Source organism: Zosterops lateralis (genome assembly GCF_965231275.1).
Source record: "Zosterops lateralis genome assembly, chromosome: 4".
Classification (NCBI taxonomy): domain Eukaryota; kingdom Metazoa; phylum Chordata; class Aves; order Passeriformes; family Zosteropidae; genus Zosterops; species Zosterops lateralis.
Genome location: NC_139765.1, coordinates 7,161,801 through 7,179,113, shown reverse-complemented (window position 1 = coordinate 7,179,113; position 17,313 = coordinate 7,161,801). Strand labels below are relative to the sequence as shown.

General features: G+C 40.4%; 1 protein-coding gene across 2 annotated transcripts in view; it reads left to right on the top strand.

Annotated features, from left to right (window-relative positions):
• FBLN1 (fibulin 1) overlaps window positions 1–17,313 on the top strand; it is a gene marked incomplete at its 3' end in the record, with an annotated part of 73,245 nt that overhangs the window by 38,539 nt on the left and 17,393 nt on the right. The window contains exons 13-16 of one of the 2 annotated variants that reach the window (XM_083860459.1): window positions 86–217; window positions 758–881; window positions 13,691–13,833; window positions 15,635–15,766. In XM_083860459.1, the coding sequence (XP_083716585.1) occupies window positions 86–217; window positions 758–881; window positions 13,691–13,833; window positions 15,635–15,766 (531 nt within the window). Of the gene's footprint in view, window positions 1–85; window positions 218–757; window positions 882–8,870; window positions 9,226–13,690; window positions 13,834–15,634; window positions 15,767–17,313 lie in introns of those variants that run through there. The other variant, XM_083860460.1, reaches the window with a different exon arrangement.

The window sequence follows — 17,313 nt, the reverse complement described above, 5'->3', positions numbered from 1 at the left end:
GAAGCTCATAGCAGGAGCACTCTACATTTGCACTGGGTTGAATGCCATGAACACATAGTAAATTAGTGGTGTTTTTTTCTTGCAGATATTGATGAATGTGCTTTGCCCACTGGAGGACATATCTGTTCCTTTAGATGCGTTAATATTCCTGGGAGCTTTCAATGTACTTGTCCCTCCACTGGGTACAGGCTGGCACCCAATGCACGCAACTGCCAAGGTGAGTTCAACAACTGCAGGGAGATCTTACTGGATTGTGGAATTCTGACAAGTTCTAGCAGTTTTTGGATTTTAAAAATGCCTTTCCTATGACATTATAGGTAACACATCAGCTAGACATCTGAAGAAATCGGTCTTTTATAATAAATATACAGGAAATTTCAATTACAAAGTAGTGCAGTAGAGATAACTTTTTAAAACAGTATTAAATAATGATAAAAAATTCTTACAATGAGGATTCCAATGGTGAAATGCTATGAGTCAGTTTAGCCATTAAAAGGAAATATCCTGCTGTAAACAAATGTCAGCAAATATTTAGGTCTTGTCCACTTAGTGGCACTGCTGCTCTTCCTTTTCTTCTTCTTGCTGGTTGGTTGGGTTAGTGTTCTTTTTTGTTCTTCTGCCCTCCCCTTACAAACATGTAGCAATGTTTAATTGCACCCCAAGTTCTGTAATATCTAACAGAATACTGCCATTGTCTGGCACCTGCAAGGAGAGGAAAAGCATGTGTGTAATCCACTGCCCTGTTTCCATCTGGCAGATATCGATGAGTGTGTTGCAGAGAGCCACAACTGCTCTTTCAATGAGACCTGCTTCAACATCCAGGGCGGCTTTCGCTGCCTGTCCCTGGAGTGTCCCGAGAATTACCGCAAGTCAGGAGACACGTAAGTACCTCCTTTGTCCAGGTCAAACTCATTTCTGGTGGCAGGATCTCCTCAATGCCATGCCACTGCTGACTGAACATAGAGCAGTTTCTAGCATGTTTCTTCATGTATGGTGTTGGTAGGGCCTATTCAGTGTTTTGCACATACAAGTCTGGTTTCTTTTTCATGCTTCTCTTTCTAAGAAAAAGATATTCTCTTTAAAAATGCCATGTGTCAGTGGTTTGCACCATAATGATCCCCAGAGCCATAAAGTAGATACTCTTTGTCTGGCTCCCTTGCAGGCAGCCTGACTGGAGGGCTACATTTGGCTTTGAAATCCTTGGCTTTCATTTCAGAATCACACACAGTCTTTCCTTACTTTCACACTTCAGCTAAAGGGGTTTTTTAGCTCCCTCTCTGACCACTCACCTGTACTGTTGCAAAGCATTGCAAGAATGTATTTGCTTTTGGTATCATTTAATTGAATCATAGAATATTAAGGGGTTAGAATGGACCTTAAAAATCATCTAGATCCAACCCTCTCTGCCATGTGCAGGGACATGTTCCACTAGACCAGTTTGCTTAAGGCCATATCTAACCAGGCCTTGAGCATTGCCAGGGTTGGGGCATCCACCTCACTGGGCAACCTGTTCCAGTGTCCCACTATCATCACAACAAAAAAATTCTTTCTAATATCTTACATAAAACTCCCCTCTTTCAATCTGTATCCAGTTTTCACCGGTATTAGAAAACCTGGGAATCCTAGCAAGAGTGGTGTGTTAGCTGCAGCTCATAATAGTGTCTCTAACCTAGCTCAGGGATAGCCTGTGCATTCTGGTATAGAAAACAGCAGCTCTTTTATACCCATCAAATAGTGCCAGCAGAGAGAAAAAGTTGTTGCAAACTCTCAGTTGTGTAGCTGGGGTTTATGGCTGGTAAAGGTGATGCTTTGCCTCCTGCCCTGTGGCTTTCTGGCCACTCTGTACTCCAGCAATTCTTCCAAAGGTTGCTTCATGGTCACCCTGTGTGCCCCATACCCAGGTAAGTGTGTGCTCCACCAGCCAGGGAGGAAAGCTGACACATCACATTTGTTATCAGCCCACTATTGCTTTTCCCAGTCAGTGTTGGTATGGCCACCATCTGTTAGACAGACCTGAAGTACTCTGTGCCTCCTCTGTGGAATGAAGCCAACTCTGATCTTCATCTCAGGGATTTTGTGGGGATTAGATAGTTTGCATTTAAGCCTCAGTCTTTGAAATGTCATAGAAGTGGCACAGCAGATGTATTTGATCAGAATGCTGGAGAGGAAGTTGGTGTAAACCCAGCTATTTATAAAATATGCTTGTGTTCTGGGAAGGGTAATAGGAATTAAATTTTAAATTATATTTGTCACATCAGTGACCAAGCAGTGCCTTATGATGCAGATTTTCTCTTTATTTGTAAGACTTGGGTTCATTGGTATCATGTTTTTTAAAAAGTACAACGTGCAATGGGCCTCGAGGCAGAATCAGCAGATTTCTACTCTTATGGACATTCTTGTGTTGCAGAGTTCATTTTATAAAATACACGTTGTACACACATTACATTTCATTTTCTCTCTTATCTGCATTTGATTTCACTGGCTATTTGAGCTATATGGGATCTTTTGGGAAAGCAGTAGAATGTTTGAATTGTTTTACTGTGTCTAGATTCTTGGGCTCTATAATGGCTTTCTCTGCCTTACTCAGACCTACTCATAGGGTGAGATCCTTCTGATGTGCTCTGGGTATAATTAAGCTGAGTCAGACACAAATCCTGCAGCTGCTCAGTGAAATTCTAATTATTTTAATTCCTTGAGTTATTTTCTTGTTGGATTTGTTAGGTTTTCCCCTTCTCAACAGCTTGAGATAGTTACTAAGTGTATTGTTGAAAACGTGTTTGCATAAAGAAAAGAGAGTGTGAGTTCATTGTTATTACTGACCAAGTGCAGTGGGTTCTGCAGGTGCTCTCATACATAGCCAGGATACAAATGTTGTACCAATCTGCTGGAATCAGGGTTTATGGGTGGGATTACCTGGTGCTCACTGAGGAGCAGTTTCATAAGACAGCTCTTTAGCACCCTTTTTACATCCAAACTACTTTACATTTCCTTGACTGAATCAGTTTTGCATATATACCCCAGCAGGGCTGACAGCCAGCATATCTTTCTTACATTCTGCATGATAATGACATGAAATTGCTTTTTCACTCAGACTCTAAAATCAAAGTAGTTGGCTTCTTATCACATCTAGTACAGATACCATTTTTTTCTCTCCTTTTTATTCAAAACACATTCCAGTTTCACCAACTTGGCACATCATAAGACAAAGTATTTTTCTATTCCCATCAAGCTGGGACCTCAGGAAATTTTTTTACCCTGTTCCCCATTATTTTCTTTCGAATAGCTATAATTTAATAGGCTTAAATCCTGTAAATCCAAATTTATTTTTTCTTATTTTTCCTTAAAATCCTTATTTACAGGCAATAGCACTCAGAAGCTTCTTTACCCAATACCTGTAAAGGAGAGGTTTTTGCTGTTGCATTGACATTGGGTGAAGTAATTGCAGTATCATCCCAGGCTATGGGCTGATACCTCAGGATGCTGCTTAATACTCTGAGCTCCAGGAGGAAACAGTCTGGGTTATCTTCCCCAAAGACAGCAAAATGCCTGGCCTGATCTAATTTTTTATTGAAGGCCTTATCTCTTTTACTTAAATTCTGCTTTTTGGTTTTCATTGATCAGTCTATAGGCTTGGTATTTTCCCCAGGATAGATAAGATCTGCTGCTCCTCATAATAGAACTTAACTTGCTGCACTGCCTTGCCAAACCATTTTTGTTTCCAAATTGCATAACAATTAACTTCTCTGTATATGGCATTGAACTCTAACATTTGTAATAGTTAAGCCAAGAAAAACAGTAGAAAAGATAAAGAAGCATTTATGGCAACACGTCAGATGTGTGCTGCATTGAGCCAAATGGGGAACTATTTGTATTTTCTAGACATGTCTGCATATTATAAAGGTTGCCTGGTGCTTATCATTATATGGATGTGCTTTCAGCTCCTTAAAATTTTGCCAAAATGTAACCAATGGCTGAAATTTTATATGCCAGGTGTCAGACTCAAGCTCAAGTTTTGGCAAATTTCAGCCAGAGCTGTTCACCCATTTCCAAGAACAAGTGTAGAGAGAAACATGCTGGTTTGTGTATTTTAAAGGCATTTTGGTGATTTTTTTAAAAAAATATATTTTAACAGTTTGCTGTTATGGTATGGAGCAGAAATCTGAAATTTGCTAGGAAATTGCTTTTGTGCTTTTTGTCATCCTTACCAAAATCATCTGAAAATTTTGAAATTACAAACTTTGTAAAATTGCCTTCAGCCTTTTTTTTTTCATCTTATGAGATTAAGACCTTGATGGGTAAACTTAATCCACTCCTCTATGCCAAAATAGGCTCAGCTGTATGTGGAATCTTTCTGAGAGTTCTTCATTTAACTTTTGCTTCTATCTTGCTTGAATGATGAGGATTTCATAGCCTCATTAGCAGTCAGGCTTTGTGTTTGGCTATCTGCCTCACCACAATTTAATCCTTCCTATCAGTAAAGAGGTCCTTTTCTTCCAGCAACAAAGAGTTCACATCTGATTTAGTGGTCCTGAGCTTCTCACTGCTTTTCAAAGCAGTCTGAGACATGCAGGTCTAACTCTTACAGACTGAGCCTGATCCCACATAAAGCCACAGGAGAGTATCCCAGTCTGTCTGTCCTGGGCCAGGAACTGCCTGCCTGGACAGCCACAACTCCATGGATAAGTGACCTGTTTCTAGCATGGGTGACTCAGGAGCCAACTTGGTAAGGAGAAAATGCATACTTTGAGATAAGGAGGCTGAATAGAGGGAGGGAAGGACCTGAAGGTATGTCAAGGTGAGGAGAATGAGTCTGGGAGATGCTTCAGGTAGCAGGTAAAATGGGATAAAACTAGAAAGAAAAGGGGCAACCACAGGGGTCAGGACTTTATGGTCAAGGGTGATTGATTCCAGGGAACTAGTGACAGGACAAGAGGACATCAGGAAGAATTTCTTCACTGAAATGGTTGTCAGGCATTGGCAGGGACTGCCCAGGGAGGTGGTGGAGATCCCATTCCTGGAGGTGTCCAAGGAATACTTGGATGTGGCACTCAGTGCTCTGGTCTGGGTGACAAGGTGGGGCTTGGTCACAGCCTGGACTCAATGGTCTTGGAGGTATTTTCCATCCTTAGTGATCTTATGATTCTATTCCAAATTTGGATGAGGACCATGAGAGGAAGGAATAATTTGGGATGGCCACACAAAGATCCTGAGGGAAAGGATCTGTGCTTTGGGTCTAGGACTGTGAGGTGGAAACTAAGAGAACTATGTGTCAGCCAGGAGAAAATGGAGCAAGAGGAGGATTGGCACTGGCTGAGTAGACAGTCCTGATGCCAAATATTTGAGCAAGCAGCAAGAGCCATAGGCTAGGAAAGGAGATAGGAAAAAGAAATTAGATTAGGAAAGACAGATGAAGGAGACAAGGATAGAATGTAAAGGCTCAGTGCTGAGGGCAAAGAGAATATAGTTCTGTCTCCTCTACAGCTTGAAATGTCCTAGACTTTCCTTCTCCAGATAAGAGAAGCATACAGAGTGCTTGTCCATCCTCACCACTACTCTGCTGTGCCCTGTTTTCCTTCCTGAAGTGGTGCACCAGATCCTCCTCTGGTTAAGAATCGTCTGAGAAGACCAACAATCAGTTGGTTTCATTCCCTTAAGGTTCAGGTTTGTTTAAGAAAAAAACCACCTTCTCTGCAGAGCTGATCATTAACATCAATGTCCTTGATGTGACAATGGCTCACTTGGACCTCATGGTGTGCTGAAAAGAAGTGCACACTGATGGTAGCATGAGCAAGAGCCTTTGCAGTGGAATATATTCTAGGAGGCCTGGAACAATGTTACAGCTCTGGAAATCTACAGCATAGAGTATATAGTGAGGGTATAGTTCACTAATAAAACTTGATTAGTTGTTCAGCTTGTTGAGTTGGTTTCCCTTTAGGAAGTAAAGCCATAAATCTTGCTAATTAAATGTTTGTTTTCCTTCAGTACATGAGGAATTGTTGCATACCACTTTGAGCACAATGAAGTGAAAACCTGACTCAGAAATTAATGTGAGGGAAGGCACAAAATAATTTTCTCCTTGTTTTTTTCTGTTACAAAATGTTGTATTTATTATCTACAAATGGAATCCTTCTAGTTTTGGTAGCTTTCTTTTACCAGTGTTTGGTACCTGAAATTCAATTCTTCGAAGCCAATATCTCAGCCACATAAATAAACATAAGAGAACAGAGTAGAAAGTGAGCCAAAATAACTGGGTTCAAATTCAGGAATAAGCATTTGGCAGCAGCATACAGTTACTTTCATAGCCCATGCATCTGATTTCAGAGTTTTGCAAAGACATATACAACTGCCCCTGGGCTCTGGACTGGTTTTCTCTGGCAGCACTTTCTGCCTCCTCAGCACTCCCCTCTCCAACTGTGCCCCTGGGCTCTGTCCCATGGCTCACAGCTGGTGGCAAGACACAGGAGCTCTGCAGGCAGCTCACCTGTCCCAGGAGCCACAGAGCTGGGCAGCGCCCAGGGCTTGGGCTGCTCCCTCATTAACAGCAGCTTGTTGCATTCTCCCACCATGAGATTTCCTGCTGCCCACTGAAGGTCTAGAGTGTACACTGGGGTTGAAATGCTCTTTGCATCTTGCCTTTGTGGTGTATGACCCCAGAATGAACTCTGGTTCTTGAAAGCAACAATATTTGCTCTCTCTCCTTTGTGGTTATTTGATGGAACAATTACTGCACATTAACTGAACCTACAGTGCAGTGTGCAGTGTATACCACCAAAGAATGAGATAAAAGATGATGAATTTTGAATAATTTTAGCTCCTAGCTGCAGGCACATCTATCTTCACAAATAACTTTCTGAATCAACAGAATGTCCTTTCTCAAGTCTTCGAAAGCTGGAAGCTTTGGGGTTTTTGTTCTCTTAAAAAATTCTGGCCATAATTTAAAAATGTATTTTACTTTTATAAAATAATAAGGGAGAGCATCTTTATGAGACTGTAAGTGCTTATAAGCCTGTACATGCTTCTAAGAAGTTGTACTTGAAGAAAACATTTCCAGCTAAGGAATTAACTGTCTCAACTTGCTCCATGATTTCAGCAAAACCAAGTAGCCTCATGATTTCAACAACACCAAGTCGTTCTCCTTAGTGGAGTTATTACTGACGTTTCAGAAAAGAATGTAGAAATCTCCATACCTGAAAATACTTCAAGAGTATCCACACCTAATGAGCTGGCCATCCTGTGAGGACTTGTGCATGATCTTTAAACACATGAATAAAATTAAGAATGCATTCAAATCTTCAAAGAATTGCTTCAAAGAGCCACTTATGTTTGCAAGTAGTATTAAAAGAAAACATGCAACACATTAATTGCAGAACTGAGGGTACTTTTAATTAGTCTTCTTGAAAGTGCTGGTTTTGCATATAATAAGAAGTTCCTGGAATTCAGATCACCATGCCTTGACAACAAAGTGGGGCTTGCTTATGAACCACAGCTCTGTTGGTAGCAGATACTGCTGATAGGAGCTCAGACATGTCAAAATAAAGTAACCAAGTGGACACTCAGATTTACTTGAGGTGGTAAGAAACAAATCATGCTTTTATGTTGGAGCATTTCTTGGTAAAGAAAGAAATTGTTTAGGTTCCAAAACTTCAACCTGTAAGCAAATACTGCTTGGAGTGGAGAGACTCTTGCACATAATTTAATTGATTTATAGTTTTGCATGAAGCAAGTTTGGAGCTAAATGCTCAGCCTGATCATGATGAAATTTTGCAAAGTCATCATCCAGCTGAGATCGTTGTTGTCTACCTTTGCTTCCACACACCTGCCTGAAAGAATGTTTGGATATCTATGTGGTGATTTGGGCATATCTTTAATCTGAAATGCATACAAATTTACCCAGTATGCAATCCTTTACAGACTTCTCAAAGCCACCAGGTACCATGACATGTCAGACCTTCATTAATATGCTGGTAAAGTATAACACTCTTAAACAGCAGTGGTGTGGATGCCTATTGCTATCTACCATATTTTCTGGACAAAGTTCACTTCTCTCTGGAACAGAATACATGAAGACTGTGATGGTTAATTGTAGAGGTTTGTTGTTCCTTGCGAGCCTGTATGGGTGATCTCATGCTAGTGCTTTGGATTCTTCACTGTGACACAGTGCTGAGGGAATTAAAGACCAGACGGAAAATTCCTGTCTCACCAGAATCATTCCCACGACTTAAGGCTATGTAAGAGGGGACTGAATGTGTGGGACATTAGGGCATTGGATCTTGTTTCCAGGGCTTGCCTAGGTGGGTGTTAGACAGACTCTGGTTGGTTCTGATAGTACAGAGGAACACTGTGCCACATCAGGAGGAAAAGGCTCGTCTTCAGAGACCGACTCCTTGGACATTCATGGTTTTCAGAATACTTCACTCAGTCTTAAAATACAGCCAGACATCCCAAGTAAGACACAGACAACTCCCTAACTGCTTAGAATCTCTTTCTTTACTGAACATATGTCGAACCAGCAAAAGAATAAAACTTGGAGGGGAGAAAAGTGCCAGTGTTCTCCCTAGGAGAGCTTGGCTGATGTAAATGAAAATAAACTCTCGCTCCCGCTGAGGTGCCAGACTTAATCCATCTGTGCCTGCAGAGCAAGGGCAGCACTTCTGACAATGGCAACGCCTCTCCCAAAGCTCCAACTGCAGGCAAGGTCATCCTTGTTGAATTCATATCCCCTTGCAATATGAGTGAGATGCCAGGCTGAAGAACGGATACAGGATGCAAGTCAGCTTGTCTTTTCCCACCCCCACAGCCCTTGCTCTCCCTCCCACCCGCTAAATGTGCGCTAATCTTCCTCTTGTCTTGTGTTCTCACTTTTCTTGCAGTCGCTGTGAGCGCTTGCCTTGTAATGAAAATAAGGAGTGCCAGAGCCTGCCTCTGAGAATAACCTACTATCACCTCTCTTTTCCTACCAACATCCAAGTGCCCACCGACATTTTCCGCATGGGTCCTTCCAATGCTGTCCCTGGGGATAAAATTCAGCTGTCCATCATCAGCGGGAACCAGGAGGGGTTTTTCACCACAAAAAAAGTGAACAACCACAGTGGCCTTGTGGTCATGCAGCGTCAAATCACAGAGCCCAGAGACCTTCTTCTGACAATCCAAATGCGACTTTCCCGCCACGGAACTGTCAACACATTTATTGCCAAACTTTTTATCTTTGTTTCTGCACAGCTTTGATCCCTAACTTGCAGTCATCATTGGCTACTCTTTCTCTTCTAAGAGTAGCTTTTTTCCCCCCCAATTTTAATAAAGTTTTAGTTCATCTGTTGCATGCTGCACTTGCATTTTATTTGCCATCATCGTTACAGTTTTCCACTTTACCCTATAATTCAACATCTTAATTTGTGGAGATTCTTCTGTGTATTCTGCATCATAATACAAAGCAGAAATTGGTGTCTGATAGTTCATTACCTGAACATACTGAGGACTGAAAGTTATTAATTTCCTTCACACAGCAGGGGAGTTGTCTGATCATACACAGTGACATATGCTTAGGTCTAAATTTTCCAAAGGAAATAGGTACATATTTTGAACTGTCTCAACTGAGACATGGCTAGAAAATCACATCAGTTCTGCAGCAAATTTTCTGAAAAATCTGTTAAAAGGGCATAACTTGGACCCTGAGGACCCCTGAGGTGCCCCAGCATATGGGTCAGTATAAAAGTGTGCAGCCAGATTCTCAAGCTGTCATATTTATTTTTGCTCTCTTGTATCCTGTGAGATAATGTTGATTTCCACCAGGTACAGATCCTAGTTCTAGCTTCTAAGGATGGTACAGCAGCTAATCTGCTCTAAAGAACATTTATTTGAGAGATATTTCATCTTTCTTTCTGTGGAATTTTTGCTGACTGGAAAAACTAATGACAGCAGAACAGCAATCAACTTCCTAACAGCATTCAGCTAATAGCAGAGAGTTACTTTCTGTTTCACAAGCTATGTCCTGAAACATTCCCATCTACAGGGACATTTGAAAAAGATATTTGATTTGTCTTATAACACTTTTGTCTCTCCAGCTTTCATATTAAAGCTGATACATTTTGACCAGTAAAGACTTTATTCACTACCAACATCACACCAAACCATAAGTGCCCTGAAAAGTCAGTCAGAATCCCAATATCTAAATCTTTCTTCCTTTACTTTGACTCTCTTTGTTTACTTCAAGGCCATCAACAACAATGTAGACAAAACAACTGCAATTTCTTTGGATTTTTTTGTTTTCTGAGCTGGAAGATGATTTATTTATTACACTATTACACATAGTCCTTGTGTTGATAAATATTAAAAGCTCAGTCCCAGAGATATTATCCAATAGTTAATGTTCTACACTACCCTGGGCTCAGTTATCTCTGCTGCTCATTACACAGGCAGAACAGTCATTGCATAGAAGAACAGGGAATAATCCATGTGAATGCACCTGTAGAAAAAATTCCTCACTATGTAAGTGCTGACAGCACAGTCAGTGTACAAGGGTAGAAACTGAGAACCTTCTAAAACAAGATCATAAGCCTAAACCACCTGAGCATAAGGAATTATTCCATTAGCTGGGAGCTGCAGGCTCTCAGGCTCTTCATCAGCCAGTGCCTGGATCAGTGCATGACCACAGCACTCTGCCAGAGTGTTCCATGTTCCCCAAGGCAAAGTTCATCCCAGCTGGATGACAGGAGTTTCAGTCTCATGAGGAATGCCAGTGTTTAATAAGCCTGTTGACACTTCCCTATAAAGCTGCCAGAAGTTGCCAGTGGGGATAGAGTCCCAGGTTTAAATATTGAGAGCACAAGCCTGTGCTACTTGAGCTAATGGGGTTTATCACTACCACAGAAGATGCTTATATGTAAATTCCCTCTACCTACCAATTCCTTATGAGGCCATAATAAAGTAGGATAAATATTCAAAAATAAACTTCATTTTTGCAGACATTATTATATATATATATTTTTGGCAGGAAAAGAAGGGAGTTTGAGAACTTGGCCCTCAGTATTGTAGAATGCTGCCACATTAATTGTATTTAGCAAGGAATTCAAGAGCACAAAGCTCATGTTCCCCTGTGTTAGATGCTTGAATGCTGCAGTGTCATTGGGACTTTCAGGAGCACATATGTAATTACACAGTGCTATTTATATTTTCCAAATGAAAATGAAATCACAGCTTCTGGTCCAATGAACTTACTGACTGAATCTAACAGACAATAAAAAAAAGAAACATACCAGGACCCTAGATGAATGAAAAAAATATACTCAGGAAATAATCAGAGCAGCTGAGCTGTTTCTTAACTTTCTTCTCTTTAAATGAAAATGCTCAGAGGGAAGACAATCTCCAAAGCTGTAATTTGTGCTAGAGGCAGAAAACTTGAAGGAAAGGTACAAATAAAATGTTCTCAGCACTGGAGAAGAAACTTTTGCCACTCACAGTCCCCACTGTAAACATGAGCAAAAAGGAAAACATCAGCTAATCAGAAGATGAAATGTGAAGATAATGTGTAAGGATAAAATGATAAAATATTATGAGAACAGAGCATATAATTTTTAGCAAATATCAGGATTTGAAATAGATGTTAGTTGTCAAAAAAGTTACTCCAGTTTGGAGATGTCCAAAAAATGAAGCAACGAGAAAACAAAGTGTTATCAACTGCACATTGGAGATGCTGGCATGAGGCAATTAGCAGGGATAGCAAAGGAAAGGAGATCAGAGAGTGAGTATAATGAAAGAGCAAATTCCAGTTCAGCGGTGGGGACAGAGCATGCAAATAAAAACCAAATTAGTGGGATTTGTAAGAGGAGAGACAAAGTGCAAAGAAATAGAGTTGACATAGACATTTATCTGTAACGTGTGGTTATGAGCTGGATGGATCTAGAAACTCAGTTTAGATGAGAACTAACACAAAGCACTTGTGACCATGGAGACCTTCTGATCAGTACCAAGGTCACGTCAGAAGGTTTTATTCCACAGGTGAGAATCATGAATGCAAGTCTTATTTAGGTCTTCATCTTACACAAAATTATGGCTTTATTGGTGAAGTATTTCAGAAATATTTGTATTTGCCTTTTGTTCCAGCTAAAGCTGAGAGTAAAGCTCCCTTTTATTCCCAGGGAGAAGCAAAGTGGGACCACTAATGAATGTGCCTGACACACTCCCACCACAATGCTTTTTGCATCCAAATTCTATTATCTAAATACAGCTGTGTAATTTAGGATGTTCTCTGTGTTCTAACAGTACTTCATCAGTAACAGTGTCCCAAAATAAGCTATGCAAGCTACTAAGTGAGGTGCCTAGGGCATGACAAGATTTTGTACAGAGATAATGGTGGGAAGTCAAAGGTCTCTTCTGGCCTGTATCTCCTGGCCAGTCTCAAAGCATCAAGTGCAGGGTGTGAATACCAGGCTCAGCTGGTGTTTATTAACTCAGCTCTGTTGCCTCCCCGTGGACTGTGCCAGTTCATATCTTTTGAAGCATGGGTTCCTTAATGTTGATTCATGTTTTCCCCTTATTTAACTTCATGTTTGGCTAAATTTTTTTGGATGAGCAGAGGTGGGAACATGTAATAAGTAGTTACTGATATATTGATTATAAATGGAGCCATAAAGTCCCTTTGAACATATGAAAAAAGATGGTTTGTAGGTGTGGGCTGGGATAAAACATTTTGAAAAGAGTAAGGATCATTTGATTTAGAGGTATCTAACAAACTAAATCTTCCCCTTTTTTGGTTTTCCTTAAACTCAGTAATTTTTTCTCACTTTTAATCTTTTAATTCCCCCCCTCTGACACTGCAGTATTTTCTTTTTCCACTTAGAAATATGTAGAAATGGGCAGGTCAAAGTTGAGATCATTTGTGGGGCTTAGTCACATTTTAAGTCCCAGCACAGCTCTTTCATGTCTCATGAACACAGAGTGGGCATTGTGTGAAGTTCTTGAACTGTAAGTGACTTTAAATTCACTCTAGTGGGCAAGGGTGAGAAGTCATTTAACTTTTAATAGACTTTCAAGGCCGAATAAGCAGCTGGTTGAGATGGAATATGAAATGACCCTTACCACTTCCCCAAACTCAGAATTCAACCTTTGAGGTTTTAAATAATGTGGTTAAGTTTTTTCCTCCCTTATTTTCCATTCCTTTCTGTTTCTCAGTTCTTTCAGATGGAAAAGGAGGGTATGAAAAAAAGACTTAAAAGAGTCTCTTCTGGCCCTTGCTACACCAAACATCGTGAAAGTTGGCCCTTTATATATTTATGCCAGGTTTCTAAAATAGAAACAATTCTATCTGCTTTATATGACTGAGTAAAAAAGGCTTGTGCAAGGAAAAGCGGCTCCACTGAAATGGCTGAGACGAGGCCAGCTGAGGGTGTGGGTGTCATTGTTTGGTCCTGTTTGTCCTTGGAAAGGGATATTACATGGCTTCTTGGGCACTGCAGTTCTCCTTGTTTTCACACGCCTGGCTTGAAGAACTGGGTTTGAGGGGGTTTTGACTGCAACTCTGAGCCAAACCAAGTTCTTCAGGGGTGCTGAAGTTCTGATGATCTGATGATTTGTCTAAGTTTTTAAGGTAAAGAATCAACACTTACATCAACTACAGTTTCTAGCTCCCTAGATTGCAAAACACAAAATATTTAATATTCAGTCTGTATATGAATCTCTTTTTGCTTTCTCTTAGTGTCAGACTAGAAAAGACAGATACCATCCGTTGCATTAAGTCTTGTCGACCAAATGATGTCAGCTGTCTGCTGGATCCAGTCCACACAATTTCCCACACTGTCATTTCACTGCCCACGTTCAGAGAATTTACAAGACCTGAAGGTAAGTGGTTTGTTCCTTGTTCCGTTTAATAGACTACAGCATATAAAACCTCCACCAGAAATCCTTGCCTAAAGCCAGACTTGCTACCAGTGCAGTAAATGTTTGCATAGCTCCAAATTACAGTTTACTATTCATTTAATTAAAACCTTCTATAGCCAGGAGTTTTAATTTTATGGAGGAAAGAAAGTAATTCTAACTCATACTGCCTCCCAGTCTAAGGAAATATTGACTCTGAATTCCCGTGTACCACATTCACTCACACAATAGCCACATGCCCCATGACTTTTTTTCTTCCCTTGTTTGCAGGTTTTGCCATAGGAACAAGGTACTAAATATATTTTTCTCATCTGTCTATTACCAGTTGTTTGCTACTGACAGGTGACTTGCTCCAAGAATAAAAACCTTACATGCAGACATTAATCACAAAATAAATTTTATTGAGTATATGATGATTGGCTGGTTTTTGACCTATGAAGAAAATGGTTTTTGTTATAGGTTAAAGGAAAGGAAATTCCAAGAACTGGGCAGAAAGTTTTTAAGACAGGAATTTCAAAAACCACCCAACTGAGTGGCTGTCCGCTGAAGTACCTGCAAGTTTTTAAGTCTTGCAGTATCATACTCACTTTTAATTCACTTTCTTAGTTCACATAAAAACTAAAACCTTACAGATAAAGAGCCAGTTTTTGTTCTTTGTCATTTGTATGGATTTTCTGGCAATGCATCCATCAGTGGGATGACTGCCTGCAGCCCTGCTGCTCTCAGCACCTTACTGAGTGGCACAGACACAGAGAAAAGGGTATGGAGGTAAGAAAGGTTATTTTGGAGGAGTTTCTAAAGGCCCTAAATCTCCATTTCTGATATGCCCAAAGTCTCAGCCTTGCTGTCAATGAAAGCCAGAGCTGATTCTTCCCCTCTGCACCAGGCAGGAATGGGGAAAAAGACACCCCAGTCCTTGCCCGGACAGGAACAATTTAACCACTGAGGTAGAGCTCCTGTAGGTTCTGTCAGGCCTTGGCTGGCCCTGCTTCACAGGGAATGGAGGAATGCCCCATGGCCACTTCTGCTCCCATACACACCCCTTCAGCTTCACCAGGTGTACTGGCAGCAGAGCTAAGGATTTGGCCCAGGATGCTTCCCAAACCTCATTAGTCCATCCTTGTGTTTTAATAAAAAGAGATGAAACCTAGTGATCTGAGATTGCTACTGAAGCCCAGAAGATGTAAACTGTAATTCAGTGCATGGCCTCAGGTGAATTCTTACAGCTCCAAGTCTAGTTTCACCATCTGTAGAGTGAGGATAATAATGAGAGTAATAATACCTCCATCCCTCACAAGGGACTCGAAAATAGTCTCACTTTTATTTTGAAACCTAAACACCTCCTCCAGTACTCCAAGGGACTCTTTAATTTGTAATGGCAATTCTTTTTGTAACTGCCATGGGGAATCAGAGTGGTGAGGTTTATCTGTTTGGCCCCTTCCTCAGCCCAGCCTGCAGATCCTTGGTGTTGTCCTCTTTGGGTACATGCTGGAAATCTGATTGGCTTCTTAAGAGCAATCCTTTTGGATTTTAAAAGTAAGGAGTTTTGGTTTGGATGGTGGAAATAGGAGGAGAAAACAAATCTATCCTGGCTTTCCTTAGATCTTCTGCCTTTCCATTTTAAAGGACAAACTGGGAGTGGTAATGGAGGAGAAAGTCTTCCACCAACTTTGAGGACAAGTCATTTCGGATGAAATTCTGTTTGATTCTTCAGTGTTGTTTTCAAATATTTGTCAGTGCATTCTGTGATACTCTTTACTTGCAGAGATTATTTTTCTTCGTGCCATCACACCTACATATCCGGCCAACCAGGCAGATATCATATTTGACATTACAGAAGGAAATTTAAGAGATTCATTTGATATCATCAAGCGTTACATGGATGGTATGACAGTGGGTGAGTAGTGTTTTCTGCCTATTTTCTTCTTTCACCTAGGACAAGGTCAAAGAAATTAATGAAATTAATTCAAGTAATTGATTCCTACCTTGATTTTCAAGACTGTTGAGTTCAAATTATTCAGTCCAATATGTGTAATTTGAACTAATATCACAGTTAATTTTTTATTGAAAATACCAGAGGCCTATTCTTTCATTTGAGAAGTATTTTTAACTTTTTTTCAGAACTGGCTCTAACTAAAAATGCAGGTGACTTAGTTTTAAAATGATGAGGGACCTAATGTAACCAGGAGCAGTTAGCAAATTATGTTAAGGTGGAGGGCAGGAGCAGGTCTCAGCTGATGTGTTGCTCTGCCCAATGGGAGCTGCTCAGGCAGTGGCAGGGGAATACACTGGAATTCTCACAACAGGTACTAAAAAAGTAGTATTTGATTGCTCTTTATTAATGTTTATTTATGAAAATGAAGGACTGCTGTTCCCAGCGAACACTTGTACTTTGGTATGTGAACGTGCAGATCCTGCTCAGGTTCATACATGTGCTTCAACAGGGCTTGTCTGGAGGAAAAATCACTGCAGCTTTCATAGGGAGGGTTGTGAAAAAGCCCTATTTCACATGGTCTGAAGGTGGCACTGGTGCATTTCAGAAGCAGGACAGCACAACGTCAGCCCTGCAAAGGTTTTATGAACTGTAGATAAAAATCCCAAGTCATTAGGTTTCTATTTCTTTCTTGATCAAACAGAAGTATACATGTGAATGCTGAGAAAAAGGGAGAGTCTGTTAAAACAGGATGATAAGATTACAGATTTCAGTTATTGGGGCATTTCTTTAGCAGAGTATAAATGTTATCAGATCCCACAGGAGTTACAGTAGTTTGCTTTTCGTGCCGTGTGCTTCTTTCTGTCTGAAATAAGAAAGAAGGATGTGTTTGGAAATTCGACTGGCCAAGGTATTTGCCTGAGGGAATGGTTTCTATTTTGAAGAACAGGACTGTGTGTCAGTGGTATTTTACCTGGTAAATTGGATTATTTGCCAGACATTGTAAAGAGAGAAAGGCTATTCTTATACACTGAGTTGAGAAGATATGACACATGCCCAAGTATATTCCCAACTCTGTGAAAGAATTGGGCAACTCTTTCTTCACCTCAGTTCCCCCTGTGCAACATGGAGATGATAAAACATGCCTACTACTGTCTTAATTAATTCTTGTGTGTAAGACTCTTAATTAATTCCTCTGTGTAAAAGTACTTTGAGATTAATGGGTGGAAGCTGCAAAGAAAACTGCCTGCAGCAGGATTGGAAAAGGAAAATCAAAAAAACACCCAGCTGATATTACCTGGAGGGGCAGTAGTTCAGGACAGCACATTGTCTATGTGATATTAGAATTGCAAATAATTCTGCCAGCAGCAGTTCTGCTGCTCTCATCATAATATAATTTTTATTATTATTAATAATCAGAACGTTAGGTGCTTCCTTATAACATGCTGGGAAGTTTTCAAGACAAATCAACAAATCAGATGGGATCCTAGTCCATGAGAATTCCCAAAGTC